The 24,756-nt window shown below is 38.9% G+C and overlaps 2 protein-coding genes and 1 long non-coding RNA gene across 5 annotated transcripts in view; 2 read left to right on the top strand and 1 right to left on the bottom strand.

Annotated features, from left to right (window-relative positions):
- sar1b (secretion associated, Ras related GTPase 1B) lies at positions 1-8,528 on the top strand. The gene is made up of 7 exons (XM_043220913.1): positions 1-155; positions 2,826-2,902; positions 3,508-3,627; positions 4,367-4,432; positions 4,509-4,612; positions 5,671-5,802; positions 7,250-8,528. The coding sequence occupies exons 2-7, from the start codon at positions 2,845-2,847 to the stop codon at positions 7,364-7,366; spliced, it is 597 nt and encodes a 198-aa protein (XP_043076848.1). The 5' UTR covers positions 1-155; positions 2,826-2,844; the 3' UTR covers positions 7,367-8,528.
- Positions 8,342-24,756, bottom strand: part of slc22a5 (solute carrier family 22 member 5) — an 18,905-nt gene continuing 2,490 nt past the window's right edge. Inside the window, exons 2-12 of one of the 3 annotated variants that reach the window (XM_043220908.1) lie at positions 16,834-16,947; positions 16,211-16,746; positions 15,421-15,524; positions 15,171-15,325; positions 14,664-14,835; positions 14,314-14,440; positions 12,356-12,453; positions 12,058-12,272; positions 10,202-10,384; positions 9,986-10,121; positions 8,342-9,909 (exon numbers count right to left, since the gene is read on the bottom strand). In XM_043220908.1, coding sequence (XP_043076843.1) covers positions 9,867-9,909; positions 9,986-10,121; positions 10,202-10,384; positions 12,058-12,272; positions 12,356-12,453; positions 14,314-14,440; positions 14,664-14,835; positions 15,171-15,325; positions 15,421-15,524; positions 16,211-16,597 — 1,620 coding nt within the window. In that variant the 5' untranslated portion in view covers positions 16,598-16,746; positions 16,834-16,947 and the 3' untranslated portion in view covers positions 8,342-9,866. The remainder of the gene's footprint in view (positions 9,910-9,985; positions 10,122-10,201; positions 10,385-12,057; positions 12,273-12,355; positions 12,454-14,313; positions 14,441-14,663; positions 14,836-15,170; positions 15,326-15,420; positions 15,525-16,210; positions 16,747-16,833; positions 16,948-24,756) is intronic. The other 2 variants (XM_043220907.1, XM_043220910.1) reach the window with 2 other exon arrangements.
- LOC122326191 overlaps positions 18,523-24,756 on the top strand; it is an 18,117-nt gene continuing 11,883 nt past the window's right edge. Inside the window, exon 1 of the long non-coding RNA XR_006247438.1 lies at positions 18,523-19,651. This is a non-coding gene — a long non-coding RNA (uncharacterized LOC122326191). The remainder of the gene's footprint in view (positions 19,652-24,756) is intronic.

The raw sequence follows: 24,756 nt of genomic DNA, 5'->3' as shown, positions 1-24,756 counted from the left end.
CCGGACGGTTTCGATTGTGACACACAACGGAAGTGGCGCCATTGTTGTGTGTCGTGGCTCTGAGCGGCTGTGAGTCTTTTCTCTCGACTCTGCTGTAATATTCACTCATTCAGCTGCGTTGGAAAGAGCTGCACTCATCTGTACACACACTTGAGGTAGGTTTCTGTCTCTCGGTGTGTGTGTTTGTGTGTTTTTCCCTGCCGTGTGAGAGTGGTTCTCCTCTGCCGGCCGCTCGCGCTAAAGCTAACGGGAGATGCTAGCCTGACTCAGTTGTGTAACGCTGAAGCTCGTTTAATTAACTCGAATCGTTTAACGCCGCAATGACAGCACGGTTAATGTAGATTAAGAGACCGGTTGGTCGGTTTGTGATCTGTTATTTATATTTATGAGGGAGTTGAAGTGTCGTTAGCTCTGCTAGCATCAGCAGTGACACGTACATACTGCACAGTCTGCGAATGATCAGAAACAACGACTCTCTCTCTGACTCAGATCGAAATAAAACCTCAAACACCGCGCTGTGAGACCCATCAGAGTCAAGACAAGGAAGATTTTGATTAAAGGCAGTTGTCAGATTCTTATGAATGTGATTGTTTTAAAAACGCTGTAGTATTTATCATTTTAAATGGTTGTCTCGTGTGATTAGTTTGGGAATGAATAATTCATGATTTTAATGTCATTTAAATGTAACGCATCCCAATTAATTTTTTTAGGAATGAATATTCTGAAAGTTGTGATTATTCCTTGTCCTCATGTCGCTCCAGATTCATAACATTCTTCACGATCGTTTAAAACCGACTGAAAGAAACCAGAGAGGTTTCTGTTTCTCCAGTGAAAGCCCATTACAACAAAATTTGATGTTTTAAGGTGTATAAAATCAGAAATTAAAGCTATTTATCATATAAAATGATTGTCTTCACAAAATGTTTTGACACCTTTTATGAATGTTTGATTTGCACAGACTTTCGGTGGAGAAACCTCTCCTTCTTCATGAGAATCTTTATTAGTGTCTGAGAGATGAACAGAAGTCACACAGGTTTCAGTGATGATTTTTGTCTGTGATATCATCCCTTTGGTCGTGTTTTGGATGGTGTTTGGTTGAGCAACATTTTGTCACCTGACTGATTTCAGATACCTATGAGCTATGAGCTTCTTAAAGAAATGCCAAAGTGCTTTCTTTTTTAACATTTAGTGAGTTTTCCTCTTCTGATGAATTAGTGCTCAGAAAAGTGCTGTATTTTAGAAGTAACTCAGTTCAGGTTTTTTAGAAAAGTGCATTCAGGTTGTTGTATTTTGAATTGTTTTATGCTCTAGATGATTACACTCACAAGTCGTGTGTGTTTTATGCTCTAGATGAACATCATTCATATTTATATTGAGAGGCATTCTGTGCCAGCATCAGTCTGTTGATATCAGTCAAAGGTCTTATTGATTGTTGGTCTTTATGCAGTGTCAGTCTATTCATATGAACCAGGGCCATTAGAATCTTTAGAGAGAAGAGAGAATCTTTGAGGCGTTTCTTTTATAAACTCTTTCTCTCTTGATATCATTAGTGATCTGGGTGAGATCGAGGTTTACTGTTAGTATCCTGGTGACATAGTTGTTATTATAAAGCTGTGAAATGTTTGCACAGCCTTGTGTTAGAGACAACAGTCACAAGGGTTGATGTTTAGGCCGTCACTCAGTGGGTGTGTGTCTCTCTCTCTCTCTCTCTCTCTCTCTCTGTCAGTCTGTGAGTCTGTGAGATCATGCTGACGTGTAGATCACACGTGTCCTTCACCTTTACCGCTGTTGCTCTTTACTCCAGCGGCTGCTGACAGATGGATTGCACAAGACCAGCATCATTCACAATCATTCACATCTCTGCTGCTGCTGCTGATGATGATGATGATGGTGGTCAGAAAGGCTCTGAATATGAGCACAGACTCACCTGATACCCGTCTGTCATCTCTTCAGTGGCTGCAGATTATCTGGCTCAAAAAAACTTCTTTTAAATTAACTTTCTACAGCTGCTGCTATCAAACGCTCAAATCCTGATAACAGCTGAAGGTTTCATCACAGAATTACTGTATGCTATTGTGTTATAAAACAGGCTGGGAGATAAGTTGTGGATGTTCATTGTGACATGGTTTATTGCTTTAAAGTAAAAATATATTAAAATGATAGTTAATGTACAGATTGTTACATACAACCAAATCAGTTTGATGGTTTAATTAGAACAGAGAACTCTCTTAATCAATCAGATTGATCTTGATCTGATTGGAATCTGATCAATAAGAAAAAACTGATCATATAACACTTGAATATGACTGCTGCTCCATCAGATTCATGGTGCATGAATTTACATCATATTTCCTCATAAGCTCTTCTGAAGTACTGAGCTTCTGAACACTCATCTGATTCATTTTGTTCAGAATGCATGCAATTTGTATGAATATGTGGATCAGATGGCAGTGTTCATATAAACAGGAGTCTGATAATAGATTCATTTTTTTCATTAATACACATTAAGTCCTTAAATATATTAATTCTTGGCATTAAATGTTGTATGCAATGCAAACAAAATTTTCCTCAGTTTTTTTTAACACAAATATCTAAACCTCATTAAATGGCAGTGAGTTTTAACGTAGTTCTGAGCAGACTTTAGAGAAGTTCAGATATTATACAGCATGTATGCTCAACACACGGCAGAACATCAGATGTGTGTAACAGTATTATATGACCTGTGTCTGAACTGCAAATGTTCAGCTGATTTAATAAATACCTATTTAATACACATTCACAATACCTGTCTGGTGAAACCTATTAATATTTCTCATTCCTTTCAGATATTTCAACGGCCTGGATATGTCCTTCATATTTGATTGGATTTATAGTGGTTTCAGTAGCGTTCTGCAGTTCCTGGGTAAGAAGTGATTCTTTTCTCACTGCGTTTGACCTGAAACATCTCTCCAAGTTGATCTTTCATTCAAGAACTGTTAAACATTCACGCATTTCCAAATCACAACCCACTTTACTTTGGATAGGAAAATATTTCTGTGTGAAACAGAAATGCAGTGCATGACTGGATTTTGTTCTTCAGGAGATGCTTGGATCAAGTCAGAGAATGTGTATTTGTTAAAACTGTGGGATAGCATCACCTGACAGCTTACATCAGGAGAAGAACAAGCCGTTTGAGTCTTTTTAATTTAAGACTGTCTTTGGAATAAGAGCAGAAATAAGTGGAGGTGAAGCAGATGTCACTGTAATTTCTGTACTGACTCATGCAGTGCATCATGGGCTGATCTTACCCCATCTCTCTGTTCAGTCTGGTTTTTCCTGTTTGTCCAGGCCAGACTGATACTGAGCTCTGAAACGCTCTCAAAACATTGTACAGTCGCTTATCAGAAATATTCTGAATTCACCAAATATTCAGAAGAGTCCAGTAATCCCTTCATGTAGTCTATCCAATCATATCTCTGGATTGTGCTGTGGGCTGCATCTAATCAGGAAAACATCTCTCTGTTTCAGGGCTGTATAAGAAGTCGGGCAAATTAGTATTTCTCGGTCTGGACAATGCTGGCAAAACGACGCTACTGCATATGCTCAAAGACGACAGACTGGGTCAACATGTGCCAACCTTACACCCCAGTAAGTGTACAAACACCACACCGGCTCCAGAGAGTATGTCTGTAAACACTGTACCGGATGTGTGATGGCCGTATGCCCCTCAAAGGAACACTCCACTATTTTCGAAAATAGGCTTATTTTCCAACTCCCCTAGTTAAACAGTTGAGTTTTACCATTTTCTAATCCATTCAGCCGATCTCTGGATCTAGCGATAACCCTTTTAGCTGTAGCTTAGCATAGATCATTGAATCTGATTAGACTGTTAGCATCTTACTTAAAAATGATTGAATTAGATTTTTTTCCTATTTAAAACTAGACTCTTCTGTACTCTTCATTTTCCATCAGCTTTAGTACAGTGTTTTAAAGATACTTAATAATATACTTTGTTATATACATTTGGTTGCATTATTGATGTAATATTCTGTGAAAGCCTGTTTCCACCATAGAATAAGACGACAATGCAACTCAGTTCTGACTTGATCATTTATTCACAATTGTAGGTTTAAACTTTTTAGTTATTACCCAATCTGTTTTGTTTAACAAATGTTCGGGTAAATTTCTTTTCATTTTCATTAGCATAGTCTTTGTGAGCACAAACCTTCTAGCTTACTGAAGCATTTTTTACAGTGCATTTACACATTTTTTTATAACAGTTCCTTTGTTGGAAACAAATACTATGAGATTACAGAGTTGTCATCTGAAGTATGAAACGGTTTATTAAGTTAAACTGAATGTCTCTCACTGTTGTGTTTGTCCTCAGCCTCAGAAGAGTTGACGATCGCTGGTATGACCTTCACCACGTTTGATCTGGGTGGTCACGCTCAGGGTGAGTAGATGACCCACACATCGCTCTCTGTCTGCTTCAGATCAGTGTGTACTCAGTGTGGTGTGTTTCTGAACAGCTCGACGAGTGTGGAAGAACTACCTCCCCGCCATTAACGGCATCGTCTTCCTGGTGGACTGCGCAGATTACGCCAGACTGGCCGAGTCCAAAACAGAGCTTGACGTGAGCATTATACTGTCTCTGACCAGTGAACATGAGTCAGCTAGCCATACTCTTGATGATGAGTTAGTGTCCAAACCTGTTTCTGGAGGGCTTTAGACTCAGTAAAAACCTCCAGCAGCAGGATTGGATACCTCTGAATTTGTTTTTGAGTTAATGCTATCAACTGACTGCATGGGAAAAAAATTTTCATTATTTAATTAAATATTTTTAAATAAATACTTTTTTAAATACATTAAAATACATTGTTTACAAAGTTGTTATTCCGCATCTTGTCTGATGCTGAGTCTCAAATAATGCACAATTTGAGCTATGAATACAAGAAGCCGATAAGCTTTAAATAAAATCTAAGTACAGACTGAAATGGTATAATTTTGAAAAAAAAGTCTAGCAAAACCGTTTGTTTTCAGTTAAAATTGGCTCATGATTTTTAAAATTTGTTTATATATATATATATATATATATATATATATATATATATATATATATATATATATATATACACACACACACACACACTATATTGCCAAATGTATTCACTCACCCATCTAAATAATCGGAATCAGGTGTTCCAATCACTTCCATGGCCACAGGTGTATGAAATCAAGCACCAAGCATGCAGACTGTTTTTACAAACGTTTGTGAAAGAATGGGTCTCTCTCAGGAGTGGAACTGTGAGAGGATGCCACCTGTGCAACAAATCCAGTCATGAAATTTCCTCGCTCCTAAATATTCCACAGTCAACTGTATTATAAGAACGTGGAAGCGTTTGGAAACAACAGGTAGGCGTGGTAGGCCACATAAACTGACGGAGCTAGGTCAGTGGATGCTGAGGTGCATAGTGCGAAAAGGTCAATCAATGCAGCCCTCCAAACTTCATTTGGCCTTCAGATTATCTCAAGAACAGTGCACAGAGAGACTTAAAAAATTCAGGGGAAGCAATTAGCTCCTACAAAGACATTACAACGAAGCTTGACAACAATTCAGAGTTATGGAAAAAGATACAAGATGCATGTTTTCCAAAGCCTTGAAGTAAGTGTGTGTGTGTGTGTGTGTAACAGGCACTAATGACAGATGAAACCATTGGAAACGTGCCCATCTTGATCCTCGGCAACAAGATTGACAAACCTGAAGCCATCAGTGAGGAGAAACTGCGTGAGATCTTCGGACTGTACGGTCAGACGACAGGAAAGGTACGACGCAGCACTCTCTGAGACGCGTTTGAGATGAGAGCCTGAAAGGAGCACTCAAAACATTGTTGCTTGTCACTTGATTTGCTTGTGTGTCAGGCAGATATCTTTGGAAACATGTCTCTATTGGATAATCTTAGGTGAGCCAGGCATGAATGAAGTAAAGTTATACATGAAACTGAGGTGTTTGAGAATGGGACAGTGGGCCCCGGGGACTGTTTGTTTCTCTGGAGTCCCCTGTCTATCTAGTGATGGATCCTAGATCCCATGTTTGCCCTGTCAGGCCAGAAGCTTTTAACGTAATATTTGTGTAAGACTTTCAGATAGCAGCGAGTGTTTGAAACTTCTGTTTGAGATTCAAAGTGAATTATGATAATCATACAAGGCAGAAATATTCATAAGCAATGCAAAACACTGCACTAGCCATTACCACAGTGCAACAATAGGACTGCTTGAGGAAATCAGACAACTATAGCCTATCAGTCACTTTTATTTATATTGCGCTTTTAAAAATACAGATTGTGTCAAAGCTCAACCTCGTCTCTTTACTCCTGACTGTGATGTACTTGTATAGATATGTAGGATGATCATAGTTTTTGTTCTGGAGCTAAATTCTAGAAATTATAGCCCTCACTATGACACCAAAACAATAAAACACATTATAAACGAGGAATTTGTTGCATCACGGCTAGTAAACAACAAGCACTAGCCTTCGCTGCTCAGAACTCACGTCTGAATAGTAAGTAGCAGGTTCTTTTAAACAGAAAACTTAACTTTTAAGGTTGAGAATCAGAAGCTCCAGACTGTTCTTGTAGAATCTAGAGTTAGAATCAGTCTCTTTATAGTCTCTGTTCACGGTCATCGGTGAATGTGCTGAACACACTCTAATATTTGTGCTCAACTGTTCTGGAACAGTGTTGTAAACACAACTTAACACTGATTTCTAGTCGTGTCCTCTTTTGGAAACACAAAATGGTTTCACTTTTAAAACAAAACGCAGCGTCTCCAGAACATAGCGCCTGCAGGAACACTACAGACAGAATAATGGTTATGAAAATAAACTCACTCTGACATAGAGAAGTGGGGGTGTGGACAACTCATAACTTTCATGAAGAATATTATAGTTGAGTCTAGTCTTTGCAACTCTAGGGATCTTCTCTATGCACTAAACAGCTTGTAACACTTCAAAGAGAACGAGAACTTGAAATAACATCATATGACACCTTTAGTTAGTGCTGACTCAGAAATGCCTAAGAAAAGAATTGTAAGGTTTGTTGCATTAAATGGAAACACTGTTTAACATATGAAAGATGACATTTTTACAGCATTTGTGTCTTGGGCCATTATTCCGGGCCAGTTTGTGCCTGATGCTGGTGCTCTGACTCAATCCAGTCATCAGAGTCACAGGATCCTGTTTAATTGTCTTTAATGGTTGTGTTTGTTTCTTCAGGGCAACATTCCCCTCAAAGAGCTGAACACGAGGCCCCTGGAGGTGTTCATGTGCAGTGTGCTGAAGAGACAGGGCTACGGAGAGGGCTTCCGCTGGCTCTCACAGTACATCGACTAGAGGAAGAGGAAGAGAAGCACGCTCATCCCGCCTTCACACGACGACTCGACTCCCACAGACTGTTATCGTTCAGCTCATCAACATGATTTCTTACCAAAACAACAAACCTGCAGTGATTCTGCAAATGTGGTCAATTCCAAACAATGAGTCTTCGCATTGACTTTCACTTTTCTTTACTCTGTAATTTGATGGGGATTTTTTTTTTTTTTTTTCGTTGATCTCTCTCTGTCCATCGGTGAATGATTCTGCGTGTACTGACCGCACCACATACAATCGTACACAGCTTCTGAGTCATCTGCCTCATATACTTCAAACAGGAAGTGCTTTGATTCTCTCCATTGTTTGTTTCCTGTCGCGAGACCATGGTCCTCAGGCTTTAAGATGAAGTCGAGACTGTCTGTTAATGCTCTGATGTGGCTGTGTTGAATTGCATATCTGTTTTTGTTCTCCCAAAAAATTAAAACAAGTGTACTGCCACATTCAGGAACTCATTCCCAAAGTTACTGTAAACTGAAATAGACCAATAGATGCATTTCCTTTCTTAATATGATTTGGAATTGAAGACGGGCACGGCAGTAAATATCATTACTGACCACGAGTGTCTGATCATTCGGGCGAAAGCAGAGCATGCCTTTCTCACAAAAACAGATGATTATATTTACCTGCTAATGACTAGTAACGTGATGATGGTGGAAAGTGGACACACACGTGATGATGATGATGATGATGTTTGAAGCTGTCTGAAAGCAGAGCTTGCCTTGAACAGAAGGGTGCAAGGGAGTGAAATAAGGATAGCTGATGATAAAATGTAATTTATATAAATGCCATATATGGATTTTTTAAAGCTGTCCTTAATTTGAATAACATGGATGAAAAAAAACATTATGCATGCCTTGTTTCCATGATTATTAATTTTTATTAGTTTTTTTTTTTTTTTTTAATAAACACATAACATAGTGTAAAGCATCTAAAATGGGATGAGATGCCAAGGGCACAGTCTTCTAGGTCTATTTCTATGGAGTCGCAGTGGAATGGCACACAAATGCGTTTTATTTTCTGTACTGTCCTTCCATGTATCATTGTCATTCCATGAGCTGTTCCATCTACGAGAGATACAGTTGTTTCCATCAGAAATTGTAATAAATGTTTGCAATGAAAGCAAGCCATGTTGAACTCACTTTTTTTTTTTTTTTTTTTACTGAATTAAGAATTTAACATCTCGTATACATGCAGGGAGAAGAGAAGAGGAGTCATGTAATAAATCCAACGCTATCCTAACATCATCTTAGCCAGGGTTTGAAATGAACACGTGACAAACGAGACACAAATAACACTCTAAAACATAAAGGCCCTGAGGAGGCTTGTCCATTACAGTACTTTAGTGCTTTCACTTTTTTGCTTTTCCTTCTGTATTTTTTGTTGTATGAAGTTAATAATTACACAAACTGTATAATGTTGATGTTTACTGAATAAAAAAAATGGGCAGATTTTGCTTTATCAAATGCACAGCTCATTCCTGATTCTCTCTCAGATCCTAATCCTAGGATGCCCTGAGTTCACCTCTGACCTCTGATCCATCCCTTCTCTTTAAGGCACAGTGCCTTTTTTCTCAGTTCGAGTAGTCTTACCTTGCTTTTTTGTGTCTGTTCAGACCCCACCAGCTGTGACTGGTCTTCTTTCTAACCCTCTCACCCATCTTAAAAGATGTCTGCAGCAGCTGTGCTTCTTCCTCTGGGAATGAATGTAATAATAAGACAACTAAAGAACAGAATGCAGCTCGGCCAATCATAACCAAGGAATGAAACAATCTGATTTATTACTTTTTATTACAAACACTTTAAATATGAAACAACCAGGATGGCGACTACTATTTCTGATTCTGATATGATTCTCAAAAAAAACATTAAAATCTTTGACATTTTGTTAAAGCTGCAATCCTTGAGTTTCGTTGCAAAAACCTGGCAACCCTGGTGTAGCTGTCAGTCGCTGCACGTCTGGGGTTTTAAACTACTCCATCGTCACAGATTCTAGACTAAGTCTTGGAATATATGACCCATATAAGAGTTTTCACCGTATACTGTCATCTGAACAATTACCAAGACTGTTTTGACTAACTGAGGAATAAAACATTACAATAGATTGGGCTACCGATGATGATTAAATCTAACGATCGGTTAGCTCATCAGACCGTAAATCATTATTGTTATACTTTATTCTCATATTATTAATGTTAACAGCAGAACTGTGTGACTATGAGTATAGAGTGTATTAGTGTGTAGAATTCAATCTCTGAATGACAAGAAAATTAATTAGCTAATACCAATTACAGATTGACATAAAAAATGTAATTACAATAAAAAGAAACACAAAAAATGACCTGTAGGCATATATTATATATACATTTTATCAGTTGCCTACAAAACTGTGAAGTCATTGATGAGGTGTCATGTAGGATCTTCTGGATGTCCTTCTGTGTAGCTGTCAGGTTTCTCTTCTTTCACTAGGACTGTTCCTCCAAGGTGCGCTTATTTCTTCTCATAAAACTATTAAATAAGCAAAATAAAGATGTATGTGTACATATGGATTGGTAAAACACACACACATAATTCAGTGACATACCGTTTGCATTTCTGCATTTGTTCCAGAGTCTCGGGCAGCACTTTCTCAAACGTCTCTGGCAGAAACATGTTTGCTATCGAGGAAGCGATGGTCAGGCTTCCCATCAGGACGTAGGGCAGGTATTTGTTGAAAGTACCTTTACGAACAGAAAGAACACAAGGTCTATCCTGCGGTCCAGTGAGATGCAGCTGATCAGACACACACAGGAGGATTTACCCAGGAATATGACGTAAGGAGCGGTGATGCTGCCGATGCGAGCGGCGGACGAGCACAGGCCGAGGCCCAGGGTCCTCAGGACGGTGGGGTACAGCTCTGTCGTGTAGATGTAGACTACAGCGAAGGACATGGTGAAGCCAAACTTGCCGGCCATCTCTAACGCCAGAGCCAGAGTCTTCAGACCTGTGGAAGAGATCATTGTGATAATGAGCACCGCTTTACGATCGCTGCAGTTCATCCAACACTCCTCACCTCTGTACGCCTTCCCTGCTGTACTAGATCAGTCCGCTGTAATTACCCACCAAACCTGTTAGTATTTGCATGGACGAGCGTCAATTTCCACAGCACTGTTTCGCAATCTGAGTGAACACTCGACAGGAAAGTGTGTTTATTTCCTGAACTAATATCTTGTTTCCAGAGTTACTCTTTTGTTACTTGGGTTACTACGGAAGAAAAATGTATTTCTGCATCTTTGCATGGTATTGATTTTCTTGAAATTGCATAGCAGTCATAATATTATATGGGTTGAGAGGCCTGGAAGAGGACGGGGACAGAAGCTGTATCTCAGCTTAAAGGAAAACCTGAGGGGTCAGCTGTACCTAAAACAGGAGACTAGGCTTCAGAAGAAATTATATAGTGAAGTGTCTTCAAGTTCCTGTCCTTTCATGGAAAAGTACAGCTGTTAAGAGTTGAGACTGCAGCAAACTGTTTCTGTTTGATTGCCTGACCTTCTTTGCAAAAAATAAAACGTTTAAAGACAAGAGTTGTTTCCAAATTGCCACGACAGGTACACATCAGTAATAGATTAGAGCATTCCATATATATTCTATATTTTTTATTAACGTGTTTTATAGTAAATGAACAGCGACACAATAGTTTTTTGAGAGTGCTGTAACTGTTTGTGTGATCTCTTCTTGTAGAAGGTTATGACAGACCAGTTTTCATTTTTCCGGTTGCTGAATATGTCGATGTAGTTAATGTAGTGATTCTGATTATCTGTGGGTTGTCGGAGATGATAGCGTGTCTTGAGACCTGCGCAGGGCTCTAGTTTACATAAAAAAACAACATCCTTAATAAAATGGAAAAAAATGGATGTTTAGATTGTTTAAAAACACTGAAAAAAAGCTTTAACAAAAGAGTGCTGTATTCAGCATATCCCACCATGCATCATGTTCTAGATCTAAACTGTAATTACACAAAATCTCTCTTTCATCACAGAAAAACCTCACTTTTTCACACCATGAGTGATTGTGTGTGGTGTGGATATCCCCACAGGATCCTCTTCTCTCCAAACATCCATGCCCAGTTTTCATGTTAAGTGTGAAAAGCTCTTAAATCAGCAAGAACTCATACATGTGAAGGTGCCCTGGAGCACAGTTCAGCTCTAAAGCTTAACCCCTTTTACTTGAAATGGTCCAATTCCAGTTTTCTTTGCACAGATCTGTCATAAACTCACTGGCATTCATGGGATTGGGTTGATAAACCGATTGCTGGTGCTTTTTCTGAATACTAACTCCTAGTCCTCTGAGTGCTTCAGACTGAACAAGTAGTAGGCATATAGTGAGTCGTCTGAGAGGAGGCTCAGAATACAGCCGAAGATGACTGAATATAGATACTACTTTGATGATCTGAATGCGCTCCTCCTAAACATAATTTCTTTATGTCATAAGTCCTCTGCTAATGAGTTACTGTACAGCAGATGACTCTCATACACCTTCCAACACTGTCCCTTTCTGTAAATACTAAGAAAAAGATGGACACGAGTGTTTTACTTCTCAAATCTCAATATAAGGCTGATTTTTAGCTCTGAATCTAAGATTTTGTGATTCCTGCCAGTAGTGTGTGTGTGCTCTTACTCTCAGGAATCAGTTGCACCAGGAGCAGAAATCCTCCTCCGATGAGCAGGAAGGCGGTCAGGACGGGTCTCCGAGGACAGCTCTTCAGGAGAAAGGTGGACACGATGTAGGCCGGCACCTCAGTGACCGCCGAGAGGAAGCAGTTGAGGAACGGATCGCCGCTGAGGTTAGTGGTGTTCAAGGACAAGCCGAAATACCCCACGTTGATGGACATCCTATTGAAGGGACAAAGATACACCAGTGGTATGATCTGAAGAGCGCTGGAGAAGTACATCCCGCTGAAGCACGTCAGACTCACCACAGCAGTAAACACAGGAGGGTGGTTTTGCGGATGTCGCTGGATCGTAGAACGTCGAGCGCGCTGTACTTGCTGTTCTGGGACACCAACTCTTTAACCTAGAAATGAACAAACAAATTACTATCAGACAGAAATTCAGAGCAATATATTCTTTTAACATTATCAGTGTCTGATGTATGTTCTTTTAATGTTGAAACATGGTGTTTTCCGTGTTGAAAGAACATTCAAATGTAAGATTCTCATCAAAGAAAACTTGGCGATGGTTTAAAAAAAGGATGTTTTGAACAAGTAAAGAATGTTCAGAAGTAATGTGTTCATAAGTGTGATGGTTATGTTCTGTTAGTGCTCTTTGTTCCTGAGTTTATTTCCTGTCTCTCTTAGCTGAACCAGCAAAGGAGCTAAAACTGATTCACCGATCAATATAAAGATGATTATGAATCAGCGGGGAACATGACAGCTTAGATAAGGTTTGTCTAAAACGTTGATAAATGTGTCCCTAAACTTTAGAAAAAAGTCTTAAAGGTGTGGGGAAGTCACTAAATATACACTACAAAATTATTAAATTGGTAACACTAAGTTTGAAGACGGATTAGTCATCAGGAGAACCGATGCCTGGCCCAAACACACAAATATTCACATCATTTTATGACGATTTAAGAGGAAGCTAAGGCAGACAACAACATCAGCCCGTTCCAACTAATAATACTAATAATAAAACCAAAACCAGGGTTAAAGTACACTCTTAAAACAATGTCAGAAGAAACCTTGTATACATGCTTCTTTAAAGAACCTTTGAATGATTCTTTGTGGAACCAAAAGTGGTTCTTCTATGACATCACTGTGAAGAACCTTTTAAGCATCTTAATTTTTTGACTCTAATTAAAAATGGGTTTTGCTGCACTGCGTCACCGTGGTATTTGTAGTAAAACTCTGGTTATACAAATGGTAAAATTTATCATTTAGGAAGATAAAACAATAAAACATGGTTCCAAATATCACGCCCCAGCCCAGTGTGTTGTTTTTTATGCCCTATGTGCCCTAGTTTGTGTTTCCTGTTAATTGTTAATTGGTTCAGGTGTGTCTCGTTAATTACCTTCATTACTTACCCTTTAAGTTCTCCTCAGTGCAGTACGTGTTCTCTGTTCTACTTGGTTATATATTTATGTGTGTTGCATCCCTGTTGTGTGAAATGCTTCTTGTGGATTTATTAAAAGACTATTTTGTCGTGCAATCAATACTGTACCAAACCATTACACCAATGTAGTACTTTTTTTAAAAATAATCGTATATTATGTATAAACTAATTAGAATGAGAACATTTTGTGAAAAAAAGTAAAAATGCACATGAGGGACAGAGAGACGTCGGGGAATAGACTAATAAGGAAAATAGAAGACACAACATTTAATTCTGTGTGGTGATAGCCTATGGATTTAAACTTTTTTTCAAAATTTGTCAAGGATGTATGAGACTGGATGAGAGTGAGATTTCGTTCCAGTCCACCCCTGATTTGATCTCATATCTCATCTTCCTGTGTGTTTCCAGAGTTACTCATTGGTTAGCTGGCTTATACATCAGAAATAGATTAGAGCAGACCGGAAGAAGCATCTTCTCTCAGCTCTTTCTGTTCTTTGTTTGGTGTCATCTTTATTTGTGTGTGAAGTGCTTGGTCTCCTGCGTGTTTATCTGGTTTACTAAAGTTATTGATAGCCATTCTTCCTCTTGCATGTTCAGTTAGACTACACTACAGTTTTAAACAGTTTTAGACTACAAACAGTGTTAAAGATGGGTGTTTTACACATTGAAAGAACATTGAAATGCCATGTTTTCTTAACATCTCATCTTTCTCTAATCTTCGCATAACCATCCTTAATAAATTGAATCTTTAGAGTGTTTGAAAGTTTTCATAACTTAATGTGAATATTATAGTAGTTTCAGTGCAGTGGGAGCAGACTCAGACCTCAGACTGGTTGAAGATGACCTCTGGAGCAGAGACTTTGTTCTTTTTCGCTGCTTCTCTCACGATGGCCTCAGATTCAAGAACACGGCCCTGAGAGAGAAGCCATCGTGGAGACTCTGGGATCAGCCTGAGGATTGGTTTACAAGAAAAAAAACAGGAAATGGAGACAATCTACTGCTCTGTGTGCCTTAATTATAATGCAGCATAACAAAAACGTGCAGATTTTAACTTTCTGTTCTTTGATGTCAGAACTTTGTGAAACGTAGCATGGGCTTGTTTTTTCCGTGGGAATGCAAAGGGAAGTGTTTGGTGAGCGTAACTGAAGCCCTTCTGGTCTTCTGGAGACTTACCACCACAGAGGGATGTAGAGCACCGTCAGGCCCGACAGAACCCTCAGTAGTGTTCTCCAGTCTCGGACAAAGAAGGCCATCCACGGCAGCACCATGTAACCGATGCAGTAATGCAGACTCGCTCCCAGCGTCGTGAAGACAACACGCAAGGACTCGCTCAGCACTTCACTTCCTGTGACCACGAAATCACATTTATACATCTGGAATCTCTCATGCACGCTCTTTAAACAACGCTTCTTTATTGACAATTATAGCTGAAGAATAGCTGAAATGCATGCCGTGTTTTCAAAGCACAAAATGTTCTTTATAATAAAAAAACATTTTAAAATGACTAACACACTAAGAACAATCTGTTCTCTAAAAGGTTCTTTGCATGGTTTCTCCAAGCAGTTCTTTTGTGGCTTTGTTGTAAGAAAAAACCCTGAACCTTTATCTTTCAGAGAGCAGGCTCACGAGTTTCCAGCAAATCTCAGATCAGCAGACTATATTCATTTATAAGATGCTTACCGAGCACAAATGCTGTGATGTACAGGGATATCTGTACTGTGCCAACAAAAAAATACAGAACACAGAAGAGCAGCCAGGAGTCGGAGAAGGACTGCACGAGCATCACTAGTGCTTCTGCTGCCATAGACGCCAAGAAAACCTTCCTCCTCCCAAACCTGATGAGACACGGGACACAAGACAAGAGCCAATGAGACGTCGCTGTGTGGATGTGTGTTTAACAGCGGCTGTGAGCTTGCAGTAAGTGGTGTACCTGTCCGAGAGCTGTCCAGCGACCAGAGAGCCCAGAAGATAACCCATGTATAGAGTTGAGGACGTGAACGGGACTCTCCACTCGTTCTCACACACCAGATCCCACTGCGCCAGAACACACAACAACCATCTGATCTTCACACACACTTATTATTATTAAAGGTAACAATTAAAACAAACTGGACCTGTTGATGATAAAGCTATAACAGATTAAAACAGATTAGTTTATTAGTATTGCTCAGGTCTCCTTCTTGTTTTAGTAAAGTTTGACTGACAGACATGCATCTCATGAAGTTGATTAGTTTGTAGTTATATTTGTTTAGCTGCTTCCAAACAAAATCTTTACTTTAGACACACTGTTTCTGAAAGTTAACTCTTAAACAGCAGAAACACACACTAAATTCACATGCCTTTGACCGCAAAACACAACACACAGTTCTCTCTGTAACACACAATTATCTAGAAACGCAAGCAATCTAACTCTTCACTGAACACCAAGCTGTCAATAAACACACATCTAAACAACTACACACACTTGATGTGTAATACTGTATTAACAGTAAAAACTACCTCCACGCAGGAGCTTGAAAGAAAAGCTTTCGGCTTTGAATAACCGTGTGTCTGTATACCCAGAAACGTAATATTATAGCAAAGGTGTTTGCAAATGAGGCACTTTGCATTTTGTGTGTGCAGTTCTTGAATTTGTGTGTAAAGTTTAAAAAAGAAAAGATAAATTGTAAGCAGAGAAAAAAAAGCTGTATAATAGCTGTTAAATGTTATTTTGCGCTCACCTCGGAGACGATGGTGGAGTGGTATATCTCTGTGCTGTAGCTCCATCCATCCTCACACGTCTCCAGAGGGATGTCGGTCAGATTGACGTCCAGAGGAGAGTAGCCCTGAGAAGACAGCTTTCTGACCGTCTCCTGCCCGTATCTCCAGCACTGACTGGCCTGTAGTTTTCCATCGACCGTCTCATAGGGGATACTGGCTTCCAGCCATGCTTCACTAAGATTTCCATCCGCTATCCGACAGTGATGTGACGGCGAAGCCCCGACAAAAACTATGTAGAAGCTGTGAAGCCCCGTGGAAATGTAGACGGCATTCAAAAGAAAGAAAAGGATGACAAAAAAAGTTCCTTTTTGCCCCAGAAAGGCAGTGTCCTCGTCGTAGTTTCCCATTCTGCCAGAGCTCTAGATTACAGAAGAATCAGCTGACTCCAAAAATGTCCAAAACCTTTGAATTAGCACATGCTGCAGAGGTCAGCTTTGGTTATTAGTTTTGTGGAAACCCCTGGAGATATCTGGAGAAGAACTCTGCTGTCCTCCACCTGGACACATGAGCGAAGTTTGACATGGAAACTAATCCAAGGCACATTTTTCCACTAAAAGGAACCAAAAGAATTAGGAATGCTTACAGTCTGATTAGCTGTAATAGGAGTAAAACTCCACAGCGGGGTCGCTCGGGAAAACACTTTACTATCAAGAGCCTGAGCTTTTCTTAAGCCTGGGCTGATCTTTGAAAATGCCTGCTTTTCAGAAGAGAAAAAATAATTGAAGCGTATTCATGAACGATATGTTTCTGAAAACGTTTCTGCTAGGAGTTTAAGTAAAGAGCTCATAATTCAAAGATTAAACATCAATATTTGTGCTAATCAGGACACATACAGTGTGACTATTAATCATGATTTTAGAAATACAAGTAAACTATATTTTGTTCACTGACCGTAGTTTAATCTTGGTATTTGTAGTAAAACTATGGTTATACAAACGGTAATAAATATGTCAAAACAAAAGAACATCGGTTAATAAAACCATGCATGTCTTTCAGGTAGGGTTAACATCATTACAGTTAAAGCATATATTTATATCATATCCTCTTTGTGTTATTAATACCTTTTATTCAATAAAACTAACCAAAGGAGTAAAAGAATAGCGTTGTTTTTGGCGGTGTTCTTACAAATAAAGACTCCTTATTCTTTTCTGATTATCATAATCAATCTGTTTCTATTTCCCCCTCGTTTGTAAAGTCAAGGAAATTCTAGGACAGAAAGGAAGATGATAACATTGTGTAAAATACTGCCAGAATACTCTGGGCTGCGTTTCCCAAAAGCATCGTAAGCATAAGAAGTTCATAAAAGCAGTCGTACTGGTTTTAATATTATGGTCTATTTCCCAACAGCTTCGTAACGTAAGCATCGCTTGAAATCATCGTAGATCTGCTCTGAGAAATCATGAAGTCCCACGAGTAGCACATTTAACTTTATTAAAGTAGAACTAAAGCTTTTGATTGTATTTTATTGTACACTTTATTACTTGTTTTTATATATATATATATATATATAAAACATCTAAATTAAACAACCAAATAAATAAATAAAAATAAAAATGTAAATAAATATTCTTTAAAGACCGGGAAAATAGGTATAAAATCCAAAAAACACTACCTAAAAAACACATCTCTTTTATCTTTATTTGACCCTCTAACTCTAGCCATCTCTGTTCTAATTCTATTCTTTAAAAACTCTCACTTTTTTTCTATTCTGTCTATTCATTTTCTTTTTATTTATATAATTTATATAATTATTTATATATAATTACTTCTTTGTTCTCTTTCTGTTCTATTCTTTTATCTGTTTTCTTTTTAATTACTATATAATTAGTTTTGAAAATAATTAACTTAAAAGACCTTGCTAGGTGTACTACGTTAAGCTAACTGAGATAACTGAACCTTGGATAAAAGGGTCTGCTAAATGACCAAAATGATCAAAGCCTGTATTAATATTATTATATAGACTTATATTATACTTCAACTATAAAACAGCAGACAATAGTCCAAAGTAAGAAATGAAGCAAGACAATGAAAAGGAGTGAGGATGAGGTGAGAGTATGTTATAGGAATACTATTATAATATATATACTATGTTATAATATATACTTTCTAGGAAGGTGGCAGGCCTTAAGAGGGAACTTCTGATCTTCCCACACACTTATTATTATTAAATGTTAAATGTTGATGATAAAGCTATAACAGATCAGTACTGCTCAGATCTCTTTCCCCGCTGACTTCTAAAGCTCCTACATTCAGTAACGACTTTCTGCTTCAAAGGAGTGAAAAGTACAGTGTTTGTCCTTTAAATGTAGTGAAGTTAAAGTCATACTTAAAAGAAAACTTAAATGATAAGTAAATGTACTTTTCCACCTGTTACCAAGAAGTCTGAGACATATAGATCCGTTGCTAAGGTAACAAACAAGGGAAAAGAGACAAGAAACCATGGGAAGCAAACACTTCAAAATAAGAGTCTCTAAACCAAGACAGAGAAACAGAGACGGGTAGCACAGACAGTTTGGAGGTCATGGGCACTCCAGCCGGCGATCGTGGTTATTAAATCTATTTTTTAAATATAGTTCTCATAGTTTATTATTTAAAAAGCTCTGCATCACTCAAAAGTGCTGGAAATGAGCCCTGATTCAGATCTGGAGGAGCTTTTCCACTTGTTTCAGTTTAAAATGTTTAGACTAAATTATAAAGCATGCCTTTCATCAGTCATATTCACTGCGTTTTCTTTACAAACACGTTTTAAGTCAAACAAGAGTCAACCGAGTCAACCGAGTTAACCGAGTCAACCGAGTTAACCGCACATGCTTGCAGTGAACAAAAAGAGATGTTAAGTTTATTGTATGTTTCAGTGGGATATAACTCAGTCTAAGCTTACACTGGGTACTAAACATCAAGCCATGATGATGATGATGATGATGATGATGATGATGATGATGGTGGTGGTATTTGTAACAGAGCTGTATGTGGGTTAGATTTTTTTCTGGATGTTTATGATCACAGTCTGATCACATCTGTGAAGACATCACTGAATTACTATAGTAATGCAATCATCAAAGAACTCAAACATGTGCAGAAAAGAGATGTCTGTGAGACCTCAGTCTATCAGTCTATTTCTTTACGGACTTATTTCAGACTTATTACTTATATTTCTTTCTTTCATGCTCTGAAGAATAAACACCAGCATACAAGATCCTCAGGCAGGACAGATGAGTTCTAGAGAAGAAAGGTCACACTTCTGATGAATTCCTGCTTCAGCCTCCTTCACATCAGAGTAAAGTGAAAGTGAAAGAGCAGAGCTTTAAAGCCTTCGGTGTATTTGTTCTCTTCTCACACGTTCATCACGAGTTCGGATTAAACGCGTTCTTCTGTTGGTGAGGAGACTCGATCGACTCCAGGTAAGAGTGTTTCAGTCCTGATTTCTGGATTAAAGTCTTGATTCTGTCTGATCGGGTTCAGGGTTCAGGGTTCAGCACCAGCTCGTCTCCACAGAGCGGTTTAATCTCGTGCTTCACGAACATCTCACAGCAAACTCAACATTTACAGACATCTTAACGTCTCTGCTGGTTCAGAAGCGGTGGGTTTTTGGGAATTAATTGAGAACTGAACGTTCTGTGTTGAACGCTCTTCTGTTGGCGAATGTGAAAGAGAAAGTGTCTCTGCGTTAGAACCCTGCGGCGAGTCGAGTTTAGATCGGGACAGATTTCACGTTATTCTCTGTCGTTTCTCTTCTGGAGATCGTGAAGTTACTCGCGGTTTGCTCAGAAATCGTCGCGCGGTCGTGTAACGGTCGCGATGACGTCACTCCGTTCAAACACGTTCCGGAAGAACGGTCAGGGTTCAGAGCCCGCGCTCGATGTCCGGTTTACTAACAGCTTTAATTCAGTCTAGAATGTAGAATTATGTGTAGAGTGTGTGTAGACTGTGTCCGGAAGTGTCCAGCAGAGGGCAGACTCTCCACAGAGAACACACTAAACACAATCACGAGAAAATAAGCGTTTTCTGCCTCACCGTAATCATTGAACGCTTAACATTGGGCAGTAAATTTACAGTTTTGCTTACAGACTTTTTCAAAGCACTGCATTCAAAATATCACAAACACATCTCAAAAGCAAATGGTTGTCTCATTTTGCAAAGACTATTATTATATATAAGACTATTACTATTAAAGCATTATTATTATATTTTATACATATATTTTTGGAGATGTTCTACACTGATTCAAAAAACCAAAGCTCTGTTTTCATGTGCTCCTGTGTGCAGTTCTGACTGAAAGTAATGGGCAGAGAGATGCTGAAAACTTCACAATAAACACGAAACAACAAACTTGTGTTTTGAAAGCATTTGTGTTTGTGAAGTCTTCCACGAAGGAGAGAACACACACACATTAACCTGTAGGTGTGTAGTTGTGTAGTTGTGTAGCTGTGTGTTTATTGGTTGGTGTGAAGCGTGCCGTTCTGATTGGTCGAACAAAATCAAGACACTTCATGTTGTGTTTGTGTGTGTTGCAGAGAGAATTATGTTGTGGTTTGCCAAAAGTTTATCGTGATTTTGAAAAAGAGTTAGTGTATGGTTTTACAGATTTGGTGTGTTTTTTGTGTCAGAGATTTAGTTTTTTGAAACAGCTGATTAATACAAGGATAGATGCTTATATATTCTCTTATATTCTTTCAAAACCTTTCCATAAAAATCATTGACTGGTTATGGAGTATTTAAGGGGGAAACATACATTTTACATTAGACTGATATTATATCGACTTGCTTTATATAGAGGTCTGTACATAATTTAATGCAATCACATCAGAAGTTACTGTAATCAAAATACAGAAAATGATGAGCAATCCCTTCCTTCACTTTTTCAAAAGAAGAGCGATTAAACAACAGTAATTAACAACATAGTAATGCTGGTATTTACGATCCCCGCTTAAACATGAAGCACTGATTCTCTGACCGGAAGAGCTGTGGCCTGATCTTTAATCTGTGTACTGTTTGTGTCCAGCAGAGGACGCTGTGAGTCTGTCAATATCATATCTGTTATATGATCACATGGTTTCATAACCAGAGGTAATCACCATATGTCAAAGTATGTCATCAAGATATGAGCACTGAATCTGAACTTTGCTGTTTATCCTGCGTGTCGTAGAGATCAGCAGCAAAACAAGCAGCATTTCCATAGGCTTTTATATGCAAACAAGGCCTGACTGAAATACATCATGACCTAGAACAACCTGTAGGTGTTTACCTTTTAACTCAGAACACGTATCAGTCTGAGAAAGAGCTATGAGGAACTGTAGACTACACACCGAATCTGCTGGACGTATAATTTTCAAACTGATGTTATTACAGTGATAACTTTCAGAGCTGATGAAACCAGTGATGCATCCAAACGGTCATTCATGTCACGCAAAGTTTTAATGATGCATAAATGTTCCACAACAAGAGCAGGTTTGATTCTGTGGGTGTTTAAGGTGACCTTCCGTTGCAAATGTTCACACAATGTGAGGAAATAAGCAGAAAATGTGGTTTTGAGCATGCAGTGAACAGATATAAACGCTGCAATGTTGCCATACTTCTGCAGGAAACTGGCTGAGCATGCAACATCATTTTCTAGCCGGTGATTGAGGTCAGGCTTGGCTGTGTTTACTTGGTTTTGCAAATGCATTGTGTGTAATTATTGGCATCTGTTTTTCCACTATGATTCTACAGCAGACAGCTTGACATAACCAACAGCTGCGAGGTGGCTTGTCTTCATCAGTCATCTAGATCGGACGAGTGCAGATAAAGCCTAGTCTGCTGGTGTTATGTAAAACTGGTTCTCACTGCATTTCCATCCATTGCTCTGCAAACGGACTCTCAGTGTGTTTTAGAGCAACGATCATATGAAATCAGAGGGGCTCAGGAAATAAGAATATCTCAAGCGTGAATTACTCAATCACAATGACTCGATGTCTGTCGATGCCACTACCTCATGCACGCTTTCACATGCGTTGAGTGTGTGAGTGTGAAACTCATGTGATGTGGAAAACACAGGCCTGCAGTTCCTCTTCTTAACTAATACCGTTCACCAGCCCTGCTGCTTTAAAACAGTCCCAGTGATGCTCAAAAAACTGGAAACTACTCTCTGTCCAGAACAAGCCTTAAAAGCCTGCTATTTGTATCCTGAGAGTGTATATTACTACCTTAAGGGTACACGTACTACTCAGAGATACTCAGATGCACCCTTCAGGCGTGAAGGAATGTTGTTTTTAATCATCTTCTTGAAAGCTGGCAGGTCTTTTATGGCCGTGTGTGTCATAAGTGATAATAATGTGAAGTATGGCATCCAGGGAAGCAGGGTGGATTCCAGCGAGACTCAGGGATTTCTTGTAAATGCCCGTGTTTCTTCTCAAGGGCGACTCCGCATGGTCATGCTGCAGAAGTGCTGCTGGAGATAAAGTCACGTGCTTTACAAGAAATCCGAGCTGCCTCTGGATTCAGACGAGCGTCCTGAGGCTATGTGTGGCTTATCAGGAAACACAGACAGACAGAGACACATCCACCTGCTCGTGTATATCATGGGTTATTGTTTGCTCTCAGCGTGTTTGGAGTCACGGGTCTTGTGTCGTACAGCAGTCATTTAGTTAAATATTCCACAGGAGAACAGTAGAGACAGAACAATCACTTATGTAGGTCAGTATTTGTGTGTCTGACCTGATCGACGGCTCAGAGTCACTGCAGTGCTTTTTACACGAATCATTATTCTCTGATAAGGAGCTGAAAGCGCTTGTGAAACATTCCCACACTTTTAGCTGGTTTTACAGACAGACGTGTCACACAGATGCGGTCGGGTTAAAGACAACGTTCCTGAAACGTTTGAGCTCAACTTCTCGTTTCTGCTCAGCCCATCAGAGAGCAGGAAAGCTGCAGTAATCAAACACAAATAGACTGGACAATACTATTTCAGGCTTTCAACATTTAATATTTATCTCACTGTGACTTTTGCTGTTTCTCTCTAATTATTTGTGAAAGTTACTAGCGATTTCTGACTGTAAGTTGTTTCTACACCAGTTTTGATTCAGTTGTTTCCATCCGCATTCTACACAAGTGTGTGTGTGTGTGTGTGTGTGTGTGTGTGTGTGTGTGTGTGTGTGTGTGTGTGTGTGTGTGTGTGTGTGTGTGTGTGTGTGTGTGTGTGTGTGTGTGTGTGTGTGTGTGTGTGTGTGTGTATGTGTTTGTGTGTGTGTGTGTGTGTGTGTGTGTGTGTGTGTGTGTGTGTGTGTGTGTGTGTGTGTGTGTGTGTGTGTGTGTTTGTGTATGTATGTGTATGTGTGTGTGTGTGTGTGTGTGTGTGTGTGTGTGTGTGTGTGTGTGTGTGTGTGTGTGTGTGTGTGTGTGTGTGTGTGTGTGTGTGTGTGTGTGTGTGTGTGTGTGTGTGTATTTGTTTTTTTTACTACATTGTAAGAATCAAATTTCTCCACAAGGACAGTAAAACCTGACATTTCTATCATTGCGGGGACTGACGTGGACTCGCCACGAGTGACAAAAATGATCAAAAATAGTAAATGATGTTTATCTAAAAAATGTAAGAATGCAAACAGGTTTTCTGTAAGGGGTAGGTTTAGGGTTATGAGATATAAAATATTGATAGGCCAGTATAAAAGCAATAGAAGTCTATAGAAAGTGTGTGTGTGTGTGTGTGTCATGTACAAGTAATACACTCCTTCAGTGTGTGGCTGATGGTTTTTAGTCTTTCACACACCCTCATGGTGACAGTGATCAGAGAAACAGTGTATGTTGTTTTTACTTATACATACATCATATATAATATAGTGTAGATATAGTTATGTTGATATAGATTAAATGATAAGTATAACATATGGATTCAGAATTTTCTATGTTTTAATAATAAACATTACATTGTGACTTTTTGTCTCAAAAAAAGGAAAAGAAAATGGAAATATCATGAAAAGCTAAACTTGCCATAAAAAGTCCCATTGTTACACGGCTAATATGCATCGAGATATATGAATACAAATAAAACAAACAAATATAAATAATTTGCTGTTTGCACTTGGATATAGAAACTCGTTATTTATCATTAATTAGCAAATCTCATATGTTCTTCATGCATTGCTGAAACTGGAACTGAATGCGAGGTCATGAGGACTCAGGGAATGTAAAAAGTCTATTAAGAAGTCATTGGCTTCTATAAGAAACAAAATGATAATTTTTTTGGCACTTTAACATTTCAGGCATATCGTCATTATCAGCATTTTAAACCATGTTGTAGATGCCTGGGAACTAGGTTGAATGAAGTAGGAACTAAATGTTTTACTAAAAGATTGTGAGGATTGTGAGCAGAAGCACTCGAGCTCCTCATGAACACATTCAGTCTGGTTATCTTCATCAGTAACATGCAGCGTATGTTGCATTTTGTCCATAACATTGCATTTTTGCAAAGCTGTCCATAGTATTTGTGTCTTATGTAGAAAAGAGGTTAAGGGAAATTTGAGCATGCAATATA

This window comes from Puntigrus tetrazona, chromosome 21, assembly GCF_018831695.1.
Source record: "Puntigrus tetrazona isolate hp1 chromosome 21, ASM1883169v1, whole genome shotgun sequence".
In the NCBI taxonomy this organism is placed as follows: Eukaryota; Metazoa; Chordata; class Actinopteri; order Cypriniformes; family Cyprinidae; genus Puntigrus; species Puntigrus tetrazona.
This window is presented reverse-complemented; position numbering and strand designations above follow the sequence as displayed.